We start from the raw sequence: 15,523 nt of genomic DNA on the forward strand, positions 1-15,523 counted from the left end.
CTTGCTTTTGGTTTCCTAGTAGCTTGTGTTTTAATATCCTAGATCTTGGGATGCCTGGGTGGCTCAGTTGGTTAAGCATCTGCCTTTGGCTCAGGTCATGATCCCAGGGTCCTGGGATCGAGTCCCATGTTGGACTCCTTGCTCAACAGGGAGCCTGCTTTCCCTCTGCCTGCTGCTCCCCCTGTTTGTGCTCTCTCTGTCTCTCTGACAAATAAATAAATCTTAATATCCTAGATCTTAAACCTCTTTTCAGTATTTTCATAATCAAGTGGGATTTTCTCCTTTACGGGTTTATCTTTGTTCCATCAGCCCTTGATTATCCACACCTTTCTTTTTCTTCCTTTCTTCTTTTCCTTCCTCTTGCCCTCTCTTTCCCTCCCTCTTTTCTCCCTTCCTCCCTCCCTTCTGTCTTACTCCCTTCCTTCCTTCCTCTCTGGCTCAACACTTTTTCTTGTCTCTCACCACAGGCATAAGCTTTGCAGATGAGTCTCCTAGATTTGGGTATTTTTCTCCTTGTAGGTAACTTGAAGTTAATTTTATCTGTCCCCTGGTTTTGATGAAGGCATGAGTTATGGGTCATTTTATCTGCTTATTTGCTTGTTGATTTGTATGGTTTTTTGGAGGATACATGGAGAAATTCAGATTTAGGCAACCACTGTTAAGCTCTATGGCCCAGAAGTCATCACCTCCATTTTTGAAGAATACTTTTGTTGAGTAGAGAATTGCAGTTTGACATGACAGTGGCCCTAGGATAAAAGCAGCTACAGGAGCCAGCATATCTTTCCAAGGTTCTTTCTTTGCAGTTTTAGCTCCTCTACTTCTTGCCTCAACTGGTGTCCACTAAATTATCTGGCTTTTCTTATATTTCTAGGTTGGGAGTGTTGTTTAGGTCATCAGGTGTTCCATCCCATCCTGATGCACATTTCAGCCAATATCTTGAGGCTTCATATCCTTAATTTTTAAATTTATCCATGACATCATGAATTGTCATAATACTTTTATTAAAACTTCGTGTATTAAGGACCCCTAGACCACTCCCCAATTTGATGATTTGCTAGGAAGACTCACAGTACCAGCATATAGTTGCATTCATGGCTAAGATTTATTGCAGCAAAAATGGTATGAAGTAAAATCATCAAAGGGAAAAGGCTCATGGCTCAAGTCCAGAGGAAACCAAGCACAAGCTTCCCAGAATCCTTTCCCAGAAGAGTCTCATGGACATGCTTTATTCCTCTATCAATGAGTTGTGTCAGCACAACTATGGAATATTGTCTACCAGGGAAGTGTTTTAGAGACTCTGTGCCCAGGGGTTTTATCAGGGGCTGTTGATGTAGACACCCTCTGCCTAGCATGTACCAAAATTCCGGACTCCCAGAAGGAAAGCTGGTATTTAGCATAAACCATATTGCTTATACAAACAGATTAGGCACTTTTCAGTTAGGGTGGTTGGAACCCTCTTGAAATACAAGTTCCCAGAAGCTAGCCAAGGGCCAACCTTGCAAGCAGGCCTTTGCAAGGATAGCAGTTTAGGCCTGTTAACTCTTTTCTGTAGTACCTATGTAGTCAACATTTACTCATCTTACTAGGAAAAATTGCTGGCGATCTAAAATAGGTCGGCAATATCATATCTCCTATAATCAGTGAGTTTTCTTCTCAGCAAAACTCTGACAAATAATCAGTAGTGAGGAAGATAAATAAAACAAAATTTATCTTATTTAACATTCTCAGGAAATCATCCTCAATGGAGAAAGAGAGCAAAATTCTTCTCAGTCATAAGCTTAAGATTTTAATCTTTTAAGATATTTTTAATTGAGGTTATCAAAATGCCAATGTTGCAGTAAATAACATTTTCTTCCTTCGTTAATTTTTGTTAATAGGTAGACAAAATGACTGTGAGAAATTATGTATTCACTCTTTTTTTTTAGCCTAAGAAAGCTGTCAAGGTAAAACCTCGTCCACCTACAGCTCCTCGACCTTCTAGTAGTTCTACGGCAGCTGCTCGCCACAGATTGTTAAGGGTTCTCCCCCACATTGGGCAGTCATGTTTACCTTCTCCTGATAATGCATATCTACCTGAAACTTCCAGCAATGCAGTTTCAAGTTTGGCAACTCTGCCCCCTGCTGATAGACCCGTGTCATCTATCACTAGCGATTTTCTTAAGGAAGATTATAACTGGGAGAGTAACACACTGTCTCATTCCAATAGTAGCATCAAACTACCACCTCAGATACCCCATATGGAGTTGGAAAATGACAAAGAGCTTGCTGATTCTGTTCTCCATCTTGGATCATCCCTGCCTAGGCGGACAAAACACTTTTCAGGAAATTTGTCATCTAATAATGAAGATGACACTGTTTTATTTTCAACTTCGGAAGAATGTGTAACTGAAGAGTCACTTCTACCTGAAGTGGGTTCATTTGCTACATTTACAGAAGGAAACACTGATGAACAGAGCAGTGGCTTAGAAGTCACACCGAAGGTAAATTCAGAGTTCTTACTCACTAATGATGACAAAGGGTTGAAAGCTGCAGAGCAGCATCTTAAACATGTTGCAAGAATGTTGAATGGTGAATCGGTAGAAACTACAGTTCTCAACCACCGTGAATTAAGTCCTCACAAGAATAGACTCCTGTCACCTCTTCGCTGTTCTACACCAGTGTCGCTCCATAATTCTCTGGTGAAATCACAGAGGCAGTCCAAATGTTTTGAGTCTGGGAATTTCCAGTCTCCTGCATCACAAAATGTGCTTCGGTCATTGGATGTTCGAAATATAACTGATTCTTCTTTCTCTAGGACTACTCGCTTTCGAGCTGTTAAAGTTGATTCACCCGGGAAAAGATCTGATATTATTTCTAAAGTTGAGGCTCGGGATATTACAGAAATGGCTAACAAGGCTTCCAAAGAGCCTGTTGGTTGTGTAAATAATATAGGTTTTCTTGCTTCGCTGGCCCGGAGTGCAAGCAGAGATAGCTTACAGAGCACACATGGAGCAGGCAGGCTTCGGACCTCTGGAATTGGGCTGTCTACAAGCCTCCAGCATTTTCAGGAGGAAAATCTTAGGAAAAATTCTCCCCAGTTAGAACCTACAGATTTTTTTCTAGTAAGTATTTGCCTTTCAGTATGCTCTACTAGTTATCCTTAGAGTCATTCAACATATTTAAAATTTGTTTTTTTGTTTACATAAGTAAGGAGGCCTAAGGTTGAATTCTTTTCATAAGTTTCTCATAAAATGTTTATCTAGTTTGTAGAAAATATTTTTGACAGTTGAATTTTAAATAACGTTTTAGTCCTAAATTGAGAACTGTAATTTGAAAATAATTTTGTGCAAACAATTTATGACATATTTTTAATGCTGAATATATATTTTTAAAGATTTTATTTATTTGACAGAGAGACACAGCCAGAGAGGGAACACAAGCAGGGGGAGTGGGAGAGGGAGAAGCAGGCCTCCCGCGGAGCAGGGAGCCTGATGTGGGGCTCGATCCCAGGACCCTGGGATCATGACCTGAGCCAAAGGCAGACACTTAACGACTGAGCCACCCAGGCACCCCTAATGCTGAATATTTTTATCAATTTTTCCCAAATAAGAACTTTTATTTATGCCATAAAATTTCATTCTCTTAAGGAAAAATAATAAGTAAAATATTGCTGGATGTGAGAAACAGATTCCAAGTTAATTTAATTAAAAATTTAATTAAATGAAAGCCCAACAGCATTTCCATAATAAAATACAACCATAATAGTTTCTTAACTATAGGGAACAAACTGAGGGTTGCTGGAGGGGGAGATGGATTGGGGGATGGGGTAATTGAGTGATGGGCATTAAGAAGGGCACTTGATGTAATGAGCACTGGGTGTTATATGTAACTGATGAATCACTAAATTCTACCCCTGAAACTAATAATACACTATATGTTAACTAACTTGAATTTAAATAAAATATTAAAAAATACAAGTATTTCATGTTTAGTGATCTTTTCTTCTGTTCTTCATTAACTTACCTCTGTAGATGTTTTGTGTTTTAATTATAGTCTGCCCGTGGTATTGGAATGATTGGAAATAACACAGCAGCAGGGAGAAGAGTAGGTAAGCTGCCAATAATTTTGAAAATATAAGCCTAACAATCATTTCGTTATGCATACTGTATTTTCAGAGAGAAAAGAAGAACATTCTTTGTGGTATGTATGGAGTAAATTCTCCCTAAACTTTGTTCCACTTAGAAAATGATTATGAGAACTGACTGTAGGACATATTTGAAGAATAAAACTAAAATTGAAATTAAGGTCTCTGTTGCCTTGGGAAAAGATATGGTCTATGTAAAAAGATAAGAAGAATGAAGAATTAACATGTAATTCCCAATCCTCTCAGTCACTGGCCACTCTACAGCCAAGCTGGGCTGCTGGGTGGGTTTTGTGAAAGTATCCTAGAGAGGTGTTTCTTAATATCATGATCCAGTATCAAGGATGGTAGTAAGAGCTCCTTTTGATGAACCAATTATTTCTGGATAAAAGGAAAGGACTGTCCTTGAACCAGCCCTTTCCAAAGCTCAGTAGCAAAAGTGGCTATAACATTAGCACTCCCTTCTTCCAGGAACACCTTAAAAGTGCACTGGCCAGTCCTTATTTCCAGGGCAGCCGTTATTATCTCTTCTTTTGTGGTTTAATACCCAGACTAGGGATGGGAACTCATTACCAAAGATGTAACACCTTTGTAGCCCCGGAGTTCTCAAGGATACTTTATAAAAGTATATAAAACGGATGTGACAACCAATATAATGTATATTATGGTTATCACATGAGTTTTATGCCTTTAAAGAGATACTTAGGGTTTATTTTTCACTGCTATGTAAGGCCCAAAGTTTTAAAGTCTTAATATATCTACTTTTTTTCAGTTTTGAATTGTGGTAAAATATACATAACATAAAATTTACTGTCTTAACCATTTTTTTAAAAAGATTTTATTTATTTATTCATGAGAGATAGAGAGAGAGAGGCAGAAGGAGAAGCAGGCTTCCCATGGAGCAGGGAGCCCAATGCGGGACTTGATCCCAGGACCCTGGAATCATGACCTGAGCTGAAGGCAGACACCCAACCATCTGAGCCACCCAGGCACCCCTGTCTTAACCATTTTTAAGCATATAACTCAGTGGCATTAAGTACATTCACATTGTTGGACGGTCCATCTCCAGAACTCTTTTTATCTTGAAAAACTTGAAACTCTGTATCCATTAAACCCTAACTCCTCATTCACCTGCCTCACCCCAGCCTCTAGTAGCCACCATTCTACTTTCTGTCTCAGTAATTTTAAATACTCTAAGTATCTCATATAAGTGGAATCATACAGCATTTGTCTTTTTCTGTCTGGCTTAATTCATTTAGCAAGGTTCATCTATGTTGTAGCATATGTTAGAATTTCCATACATTTTAAGGCCGAATAATTTCCATTGTGTGTATATTCAGCATCTTGCTTATCCATGTATCTCTGGATGGAGACCTGTGCTGTTTCCACATTTTAGCTCTTATGAATAAGGCTGTTAGGAACATGGATGTCCAAATATGTCCTTTTAATTCTTTTGAGTATGTACTCAAAAGTGGAATTGCTGGCTCATATGGTAATTCTATTTTTAAATTTTTAGGAACTGCCATACAATTTTCCATAGTGGCTGCACTATTTTACGTTACCGCCAACAGTGTGCAAAATTTCCAGTTTCTCCACGTTCTTACCAACACTTGTTATCTTCTGGGTTTTTGTTTGTTTGTGTGTTTTTTTGATAATGGACATTCTAACAGGTATGAGGTAGTATCTCTTTGTGGTTTTGGTTTTCATTTCCCTGATGATTAGTGATGTTGGGTATATTTTTATGCGCTTAGCTATTTGTCCGTCTTTGGAGGAATGTCTGTTCAAATATTTTGCCCATTTTTAAATTGGGTTGTTTTGGGGTTTTTTGTTGTTGTTGAGTTTTAGATATTCTCCATATATTCTGGATACCGATCCCTTATCAGGTATATGATTGGCAAATATTTTCTTCCATTCTATAGGTTGCCATTTTACTTTATTGACAGTGTCTTTTTTTTTTTTAAGATTTTATTTATTTATTTGAGAGAAAGGGCATGAGCAGGGTGAGGGGCTGAGGGAGAAGGAGAAGCAGACTCCCTACTGAGCAGGGAGCCCGACGTGGGGCTTGATCCTGGGATCCAGTGATCATGACCTGAGCCGAAGGCAGACGCTCAACCGACTGAGCCACCCAGGCACCCCTGACAGTGTCTTTGATGGACAATAGTTTTTAATTTTCATGAAGTCCAGTTTGTCTGTTTTTTTCCTTTGGTGCCTGTGACTTTGGTGTTGTGTCCAATAACTCATTGACAAATTAGGGGTGTCTGGGTGGCTCAGTCAGTTAAACATCTGCCTTTGGCTCAGGTCATGATCCCAGGGTCCTGGGACCAAGCCCCACGCCTGGCTCCCTGCTCAGCGGGGAGCCTGCTTCTCCCTCTCCCTCTGCCTGCCACTTGCCCTGCTTGTGTGCGCACGCTCTCTCTCTGCCCCCTCCTTTGTCAAATAAATAAAATCTAAAAAAATAAAAATAAAAAATAAATCGTTGCCAAATCCACTGTCATGAAGCTTTCCCCCTATATTTTCTAGGAGTTTTATAGTTTTAGGTCTTATAGGTCGGTCTTTGATACATTTTGAATTAATTTTTTTAATGTATATATTTTTGTATATGGTGTAAAGTAAGGGTCCAACTTTATTCTTTCTCATGTGTATATCCTGTTTTTCCAGTGCCACTCATTAAAAAGACCGTCCTTTCCCCATGAATGGCCATGGGCACCCTTGTCAAAAATCATTTGACACTGTATGTAAAGGTTTCTTTCTGGGTTCTTTATTGCCTTTCTTTATGCCAGTACCACACTGTTACTATAATATATCTGTGTTTAACTCTAATTTGGCCTTTGGTGCTTTTTCACTTCTCTTCTCACTCTTCCTCTGAAATTCCTGTTGCTGAGGTCACCAAAGATGTCCACAGTTTCAAATCCAGTGGATACTTTTGTATCCTTATCTTGTTTGATTGTTGTGGCCTTCCATCTTGAAATAGTTTCTTTCTTTTCCTTTGTTTCTCTTTTTTTCATTTCTTCTTCTTCTTTTTTATTATGAGCTATCATATTGTTGTAGATTTTTGTTTTGTTTCATTTTCTTAAACCTGAGTTTCTTTTTTAACTTGTTTTACCATCCCTCGCTTGTCCCCAGGTATACACTCTTTTTGTTGATTTCATTTAAGTCAAGCCATCAGCTGCTACCTGCAGTGATCATCACCTGAACTAGAGCTGTGTAACTTGCTGCCATTTCCTTTCAGTAATACCTGTATCATTCTGAATTTCCTTGAGTCTGTGAGAGTTTTGGTATAAGTTTTATTTAATTGATTTGCTAAGTTCTTCCATTGGTTTTCTTTGCTTTTAACTTACAGGGTCTCCCTTGGAAATCTTATCCATCGTTTAGTCATCATTTTTAGGCAGAGATTACCAAACTTGCATCCAGAACACTACTCTTATTACTTTGTTGGCTGTCTTTTCTGTTGGGTAAATTTTTTTTTTAAAGATTTTATTTATTTATTTGAGAGAGAGAGAGTGAGAGAGAGAGCACAAGAGGGGGTAGGGTTAGAGGGAGAAGCAGACTCCCCGCCGAGCAGGGAGCCCGATGTGGGACTTGATCCCGGGATTCCGGGATCATGACCTGAGCTGAAGGCAGTCGCTTAACCAACTGAGCCACCCAGGCACCCTCTGTTGGGTAAATTTTTATAGATCATTGTCTTAGATCAATTATTAGACTAGGGAATGCCAAACAAGTGAGTTATTCCAAATAACTTTAATCTTGTTTTGAAAAGCAACTTTTCACATTGGAATTATTTTATTGACTTTTCTTTATTCATATGTCCAATGCACATTTGAGAAAAGGCTTCAGAGAAGAATTGATAATTGATGATATGTTCTTACAAGATGAATAGAGTTTTACTAGGTTGACAAGGTGGAATAGAGCATTTTAGAAGAGACTGCACCTGTGAGTGGGGTCTGCTGCTTCACTGAGAATGGGTATGATGTGATAAATGACAGAAAATGACTCTGGAAGTTAGAAAGATATCATATTGGACATATAAGACCCTGAATGCCAGTGTAAAGAATAGTAGGAAACATGTATACTCGTGATGGGTCCTATCATGAAGTAGATGACTTATAAATGGTTTTATTTAAGAGGTTTATTTAAAAAGTTTATTTATATAAAAGAATAGATGTGTATATGGAAACCACTTTCATAGGAGAAGTCTGCGTTTGTGTCACTACCATGTTGTATGTTTCTGCACATTCACAAGAGTTCTTGAATGAAAAAGTTTGGGAAACCTTAAGTGAGGCAATTTCAAGGAAAGAAAAAAAATGAAAATATGACTACACTGAACTAAATTATTATCAACAGGTTATTCCATTGGGGAAGAATATTCTAAACCTGAATTTCAAAGATAATTGCAATTAATGAGTTTCCAGAGGATATCTGGTACTATATATACCTTTCCTGTGTGTCCTTTGCAAATGCTTATCTTATTTTCATTTTTTAAGAAGTGGAAAGTACCCCATCACCTTGTTCTTGATAACTCTAAGTGCACTTGAAGAAGAAAATGCTTATTAACTGAGTTAGCACTCGGGCACCACTGGGAGTCATTCACTTAGTTTTCAGTTTTGTTTCTACCATTAGGAGTCATTTAGTTAGTTTCCAATTTTGTGTACAGTTTTAGGCAAGATCTAGGAAAGTATTTCAGACTGGTAATAAAGCTGACAATGTTACTGGGTTTGTATATCCAGCACCCAATCTGGGTGGCAAAACGTACAGCACCAATTCTTTGTAATTCCAATTTTTTGAACCCTTGAAGGATTTTCAGAGACTTTTAGCTGCCATATAAACATTAAGCCCAGGCCTCCCAAACCTTTTTCAGTAGTGAATAGGTACCAGTACCACTGAGACTCTACCACTTTTCTTTTCATTCTTTTCCCCTTGTTTTTGTTTTCTTTGTTTGCCTCTTGCGTCTTGGCCTTTTAGTGCCACCAAGCACAGTGTGCTTGTGCTGTTATTGTAACAACTATGGGCAGTGACTTGGAGCCTCTCTGCTTGAGTCAGGTTTGTTGGAATTTTGCTCAGTTCTAAGAGTATTTCACTTAGTAATTAAAGAAATTGATTTAATTATTTCTTTTTCTATTTATTTATTATTTTTAAAAGATTTCATTCATTTATTTGACAGAGAGAGACACAGCGAGAGAGGGAACACAAGCAGGGGGAGTGGGAGAGGGAGAAGCAGCCCGATGCAGGGCTCGATCCCAGAACCCTGGGATCATGACCCAAGCCGAAGGCAGATGCTTAATGACTGAGCCACCCAGGCGCCCCTATTTATTTATTTTTAAAGATTTTATTTATTTATTTTGGAGAAAGCGAGAGCACGAGCGGGGGTGGGGGAAGAAGGGAAGGGAGAAAGAAAAAATCTGAAGCAGACTCCACAGTGAGCAGGGAGCCCGACGCGGGGCTTAATCCCAGGACCCTGAGATCATGACCTGAGTCAAAGGCAGACGCTTAACCAACTGAGCCACCCAGGCAACCTGATTTAATTATTTCTTATGTAATAACAGCTGTTTTTTTTATTATGTTCAATTAGCCAACATATAATACATCATTAGTTTTTGATGTAGTGTTCAGTGGTTCATTAGTTGCTTATAACACCCAGTGCCCATCACCACACGTGCCCTCCTTAATACCCATCACCCTGTTACTCTGTACCCCCAACCCCCTCCCATCTGTAATCCTCAGTTTGTTTCCCGGAGTCCAGAGTCTCTTGTGGTTTATCTCCCTCTCTGATTTCTTCCCATTCAGTTTTCCCTCCCTTCCCCTGTGGTCTTCCGCACTATTCCTTATGTTTCACATATGAGTGAAACCATATGATTATTGTCTTTCTCTGCTTGACTTATTTCACTTAGCATAAAACCCTTCAGTTCCATCCATTTTGATGCAAATGGTTTTTTTAAGATAAAAAACCAAGTTGTTACAATAGTACAAAATTTAGTAAATATTTTTTGGAAAGGTAGTAGTACTGTGAGATTGAGCAGTGCACCATATTAGTCACTATTGATGACGGGATATTTTATGTAATTAATAACATTTAAAATTTTCAGAATGCTTTTTACATGTGAGAACTGAGTTGACCTTAAAACACTTAGAAACCTACGGGAAAAAAATATATGTTATGTTGTCTTAAAAATGAATAAATTAAAGTTTTGAAAGAATAAATAGGGGTGCCTGGATGGTTCAGGTGGTTAAGTGTCTGCTTTCGGCTCAAGTCGTGATCTCCAGGTTCTGGGATCAAGCCCCATGTCAGCCTCTCAGCTCAGCAGGGAGTCTGCTTCTCCCTCTCCCTCTGCCTCTCTGTCTGCTTGTGCTCTATCTCTCTCTCTCTCAAATGAATAAATAAAATCTTAAAAAAAAAGAAAGAATAAATAACTTGCTTGTGGTTTGATGAATATAATTTCAGTGGTGTAATCAGGACTAAAAGACCAGTTTCATGATACTCTGGTGCTTCTTCTTGATGTAAAAGTATTCTTTTATTTTCCCTATTGGGTGTTTGTGTTATATATTACATTGTTTTCTCTCAGAGGCCTCATAAAAATGATTTTGATCCAGAAATTTTTTTTGATTCCCTGTCGAAGTTTGATGTACTTTACAATTACGGATTGCCTTTGGAAGTAATCAGAAAAGTGCCAGTGTGTACAGAAGTCCTGAAAACAATAAGTCTCAGTCAGTAGAAACTTACTGCATCTTTAAAAATACAACAGTTCTGCATCTTCACTTGTAGATTCTGTAGATAATTTTGGATATAAAAATAGCACAAATTAATTTTTTAAACTTTTTTTTTTTAAAGATTTTATTTATTTATTTGAGACAGAGAGAATGAGAGAGACAGAGAGCACATGAGAGGTGGGAGGGTCAGAGGGAGAAGCAGGCTCCCTGCTGAGCAGGGAGCCCGATGCAGGACTCGATCCAGGGACTCCAGGATCATGACCTGAGCCGAAGGCAGTCGCTTAACCAACTGAGCCACCCAGGCGCCCAGCACAAATTAATTTTTTATGGCAAGGAAGTTTCCTGTGACAGGGATGTGTTTTATATTTTGCTTAATACTATTTCACATTTAAAATGCTGTGCCTGTATTAACCAAAGTATTCTTTCTTTAAATAGGAGAATGTACTCATCACCTCCCACCTGTGAAAGCCCCTATTCAAACAAAGAAGAAAGCAACAAAGCATTGTTTCCTTTGTGGGAAGAAAACTGGACTGGCTACTAGCTACGAATGCAGGCAGGTTGGCTGGCTGGAAAAGCTGAGATGCTTTCTTTGTGGTGACCCAGCATGGGGATACAGTGTAACACATTCTTTAAATTGGCTATTCATAACATCATTAAGATGATGTTCAAATAGCAGCCCTCAGTTGAGTTCCTAATTGGTTAAAGTGAAGAGTAAGTAGACAGCTCCTGAGTTTATAAATCATGAGATCCTCTCCTGTCCTTCAAGTTAGGAGATTTAAATCAATGGGAGAATGTACTTTCTTTGTCTTATGATAGATATGCTTGGTTTTTGTTTGAATACAAATTAGAAGAACCCCTCCTCCAAGATTCTGTTTTAAATTGGACAGAAAAGGGACTAAATTTAAAGTTATTGTAATTTAACTATTATATGGTACAGTTTTATTTGAAAATGGATGAATAGTATATTCACAAAAAATAATGAATTTTCTCATAATTATTTCTTTCATTAGCATTGATTAATATGTTCTGAGGATGGTATCTGCCCTTAGTTTGAGTGCAGGCATTAAAATTAACTGCTGCTTCTTAGAATATGTTTTATTCAAATAGAAACAGCTCATCTTGTTTGGTAGAAATATTTTAAAAGCCCTTTCATAATTAGGTTTTATGTGATTTTTTTTTTGAGACTGAATTTCTCACAAATTCAGTTCTCCCAGGTTTACTGGTTATAAGAGAAATGATAGACATATTTATCAGCTTTTGCAATTTTACTGCTTCATAAAGATCTGTATCCTGTTTCATTCAATAATAGATTCTTTATTATAAACTCTCATATTCATGGATAGTTAACTTTTTCTTTTTGGGGTACTTGTGCTGGTTTATGAGCACAAGGGAAATGTCTATGCTGAAAATTGGTAAGAGAACCAGAGGGCTCCTGTTGGATACCCGAAGTCCAGATCTGATCTTCCAAAGAGATGAGCCTCTATAGAAATGTGACATTCACATGAACTTTTTTTGTGCTTTAGATGTGGAAACAACTTCTGTGCATCTCATCGCTATGCAGAAACTCACGGCTGCACCTATGATTACAAGAATGCAGGGAGGAGATACTTACAGGAGGCAAATCCAGTGGTTAACGCACCCAAACTTCCAAAAATCTAGCTCTTGCTCTGCACCTAGGAATTGTATTACAGTGACAGAAGAAATATTGTTCAGACTGCATTATTTTTGTTCGACTCCAAAAGATTTGCCAAATGACAAAAGCATACAATGCATACTGTTGGAGAAAGAATACTACTGTATTTGACATCTTTATCCTTTGGTGAATCAAAAGTTTTAAAAGTAGTTTTAAAAACTTTATAATGATTTAGCTTTGTTATTGCATGTCTTGTGTTAACTATTTTATATTTGATATTGCAATTTAATAGGCAAGTCTTCAAAAGATGCACTTTAGGAAGTTATCACTGACTATGTAACCAGCTTCCACATTGCACAGAAATGTGCCGCCATGCAATGGCTCTACTCAAATCCACCACTTTTTTGAGGGGTGTGGGGGGTGGGGATTTGTTTTTTTTTTTTAAATGTGTGAAAATTTATTGAGTTTACTAGCAAGTTCCTTTTTATTTCAAGCTGCTTTTTATAAAAAAGAACATTTTGTTTCCCAGTGTGATTTTAACACATATCTATTTCTTCCATATTCAGATTGGCATTCAGATGTATATCCATTCTATAAAACACATCATGTTAATCATACTATATATTTCTTAAAATACTATTTTTTGAATGGTAGTTTTACAATAGAAGGGGTTTCAGTTGTTGCCATTAAATACGGAATCCAACTTTTCACTTTTTGAAAAATGGCTGCATTTAAAACAAAATCTCACAACTTGGTTTGTTTTTCTTATGAGTTGAGTGCTATTACCAGGAGAAATTCAAATAAATATTCATTTTCATTATGAGTTTGATTATTTGATTATTTACAATAATTTTTCTTTTATAATTTTTAAAAATTTTCTAATTTAAACTCAATTTAATTAACATATACTATATTGTTAGTTTCAGAGGTAGAATTTAGTGATTCATCAGGTGCATATAACACCTAGTGCTCATCACATCACGTGTCCTCCTTAATGCCCATCACCCAATTACCCATTCCCCCACCGACCTCCCCTCCAGCAACTCTCAGTTTGTTTCCTATAGTTAAGCATCTCTTATGGTTTGCCTCCCTGTCTTTATCTTATTTTATTTTTCCTTCCCTTCCCCTATGTTCATCTGTTTTGTTTCTTAAATTCCACAAATGAGTGAAATCATATATTTGTCTTTCTCTGACTTATTTTGCTTGGGATAATACCCTCAACCATTTCATTAAATAAATCAGTAATTTATTCTACTTGGAAAAAATGACTATCTGTATAAAGGTATTCTTTTAGGGTATAAGGGCCCTGTTCCTCAGATAACCAATATAACCAATATAAGCTTTTGGGAGTTCACTTGCTTCATGAAAGCTTAGTTGAATCAGATCCTGAACCCTGGTAAACAGGTAGCAGGTAACCCAAATAGACTTTGCAACTCTAGCCCAACCCAAGTTGGATCTGCAGTGGTACCAGAAGGCTAATTTAGGTGCTCTGCAGGGTCTCTTTCTCCACACAGGGGTGAATGAACTGGAGCATTCTGCTACCCTTCTTTCTACTTCCTAAAAGAGATTGAATGTTAAGTGGATAAAGAGCCTTTATCTTTCTGAAGGCATCTCAAGATGCTCCTGATCAGGAAGGAAATATATTTACAGGTGGGAAAGATACTAGTGGAGGATTGATACAATTAGGGGTTGGTGGCATACTTTTTAAGGGGAGCTATACAAACTAATGAAAATATTTACATTTGTGTTGAGTAGGTTAGTTCTTCCCCGCACCCTCTTATCAAGACAATATGTGCTTTAGACATTTAAAATTTATTACATGGGTAGGCTGCTGGAAAATGGACCCAAACTTATTCTACAATAAATATGAATGGTTAGGGTATTGATATATGCTTATTAGCACACTATGCTTTTTTAAACTAAGACCATGTAGAAATAAGTCCTACGTTTACCGAAGATTTTGGTCAAAGGTGAGTTTTTTGTCCTTGTTGTTTTACTAGTTTTTAAGTCACTGGGAGAGAAACCAGTTGATTCAAGAAATAATATCATTGGAAAGCATTTCTTTATGCTTTAAATTCTTATAAAGAGGTGATCATGATTTTACAGATCTCAGATCTGTCTTTACATCCCCAGGAATTATCAGAGTGCTTTGCATGTAGACACTGGTTAAACATTAGTTAAATAAATTAATTATATTGGACAGTTTAACCGTGATGAAAATGAAGGTGTTTATATTGTTTTATATAACTAAACTAATTTTATGTGATAAAATTCAGTTTCTGGATTTTATTTTTTTTGAGGTGGGGGGTGTGCAGAGGGAGAGAGAGAATCTCAAGCAGGCTCCACATCCAACCCAGAGCCCTACACAGGGCTCAATCTCACGACCCTGAGATCATGACCCTAGCAGAAGTCAAGATTTGGACGCTTAACCAACTGAGCCACCCAGGTACCCCCTCTGGATTTTATTTTTAAACAGTAAGTATTTGGTTTTAGCAACATTAAAAGTTAAAATGTTTAACTTTTAGCTTTGTGAAATATTTTTTTTAATTTTATTTTATTATGTTATGTTACTTACCGTACAATACATCATTAGTTTTTGATGTAGTGATCCACGATTCATTGTTTTTGTATAACGCCCAGTGCTCCATGCAGTAGGTGCCCTCCTTAATACCCATCACCAGGCTAACCCATCCCCCGGCCCCCCTCCCCTCTAAAACCCTCAGTTTGTTTCTCAGAGTCCATAGTCTCTCATGGTTCATCTCTCCCTCCGATTTCCCCCCCTTTTCCTTCCTTCTCCTAATGTCCTCTATGCAATTCCTTATGTTCTACAAATAAGTGAAACCATATGATAATTGACTTTCTCTGCTTGACTTATTTCACTTAGCATAATCTCCTGCAGTGCCAACCATGTTGATGTAAAAGTTGGGTATTCATCCTTTCTAATGGCTGAGTCATATTCCATTGTATATATGGACCACATCTTCTTTATCCATTCACATCTGTTGAAGGGCATCTTGGCTCTTTCCACTATTGCGGACATTGCTGCTATGAACGTTGGGGTGCATATG

At 37.7% G+C, this 15,523-nt stretch overlaps 1 protein-coding gene across 1 annotated transcript in view; it reads left to right on the forward strand.

Moving 5' to 3' along the window:
* ZFAND4 (zinc finger AN1-type containing 4) overlaps positions 1 to 13,272 on the forward strand; it is a 79,293-nt gene extending 66,021 nt beyond the window's left edge. The window contains exons 7-10 of the mRNA XM_035024033.1: positions 1,926 to 3,101; positions 4,033 to 4,087; positions 11,258 to 11,375; positions 12,346 to 13,272. Of these exons, the coding sequence (XP_034879924.1) occupies positions 1,926 to 3,101; positions 4,033 to 4,087; positions 11,258 to 11,375; positions 12,346 to 12,481 (1,485 nt within the window). The 3' untranslated portion in view covers positions 12,482 to 13,272. The remainder of the gene's footprint in view (positions 1 to 1,925; positions 3,102 to 4,032; positions 4,088 to 11,257; positions 11,376 to 12,345) is intronic.
* Positions 13,273 to 15,523: the final 2,251 nt, after the last annotated feature.

This window comes from Mirounga leonina, unplaced genomic scaffold, assembly GCF_011800145.1.
Source record: "Mirounga leonina isolate KUSES-001 unplaced genomic scaffold, KU_Mleo_1.0 Mir_114, whole genome shotgun sequence".
NCBI classification, from domain to species: Eukaryota; Metazoa; Chordata; class Mammalia; order Carnivora; family Phocidae; genus Mirounga; species Mirounga leonina.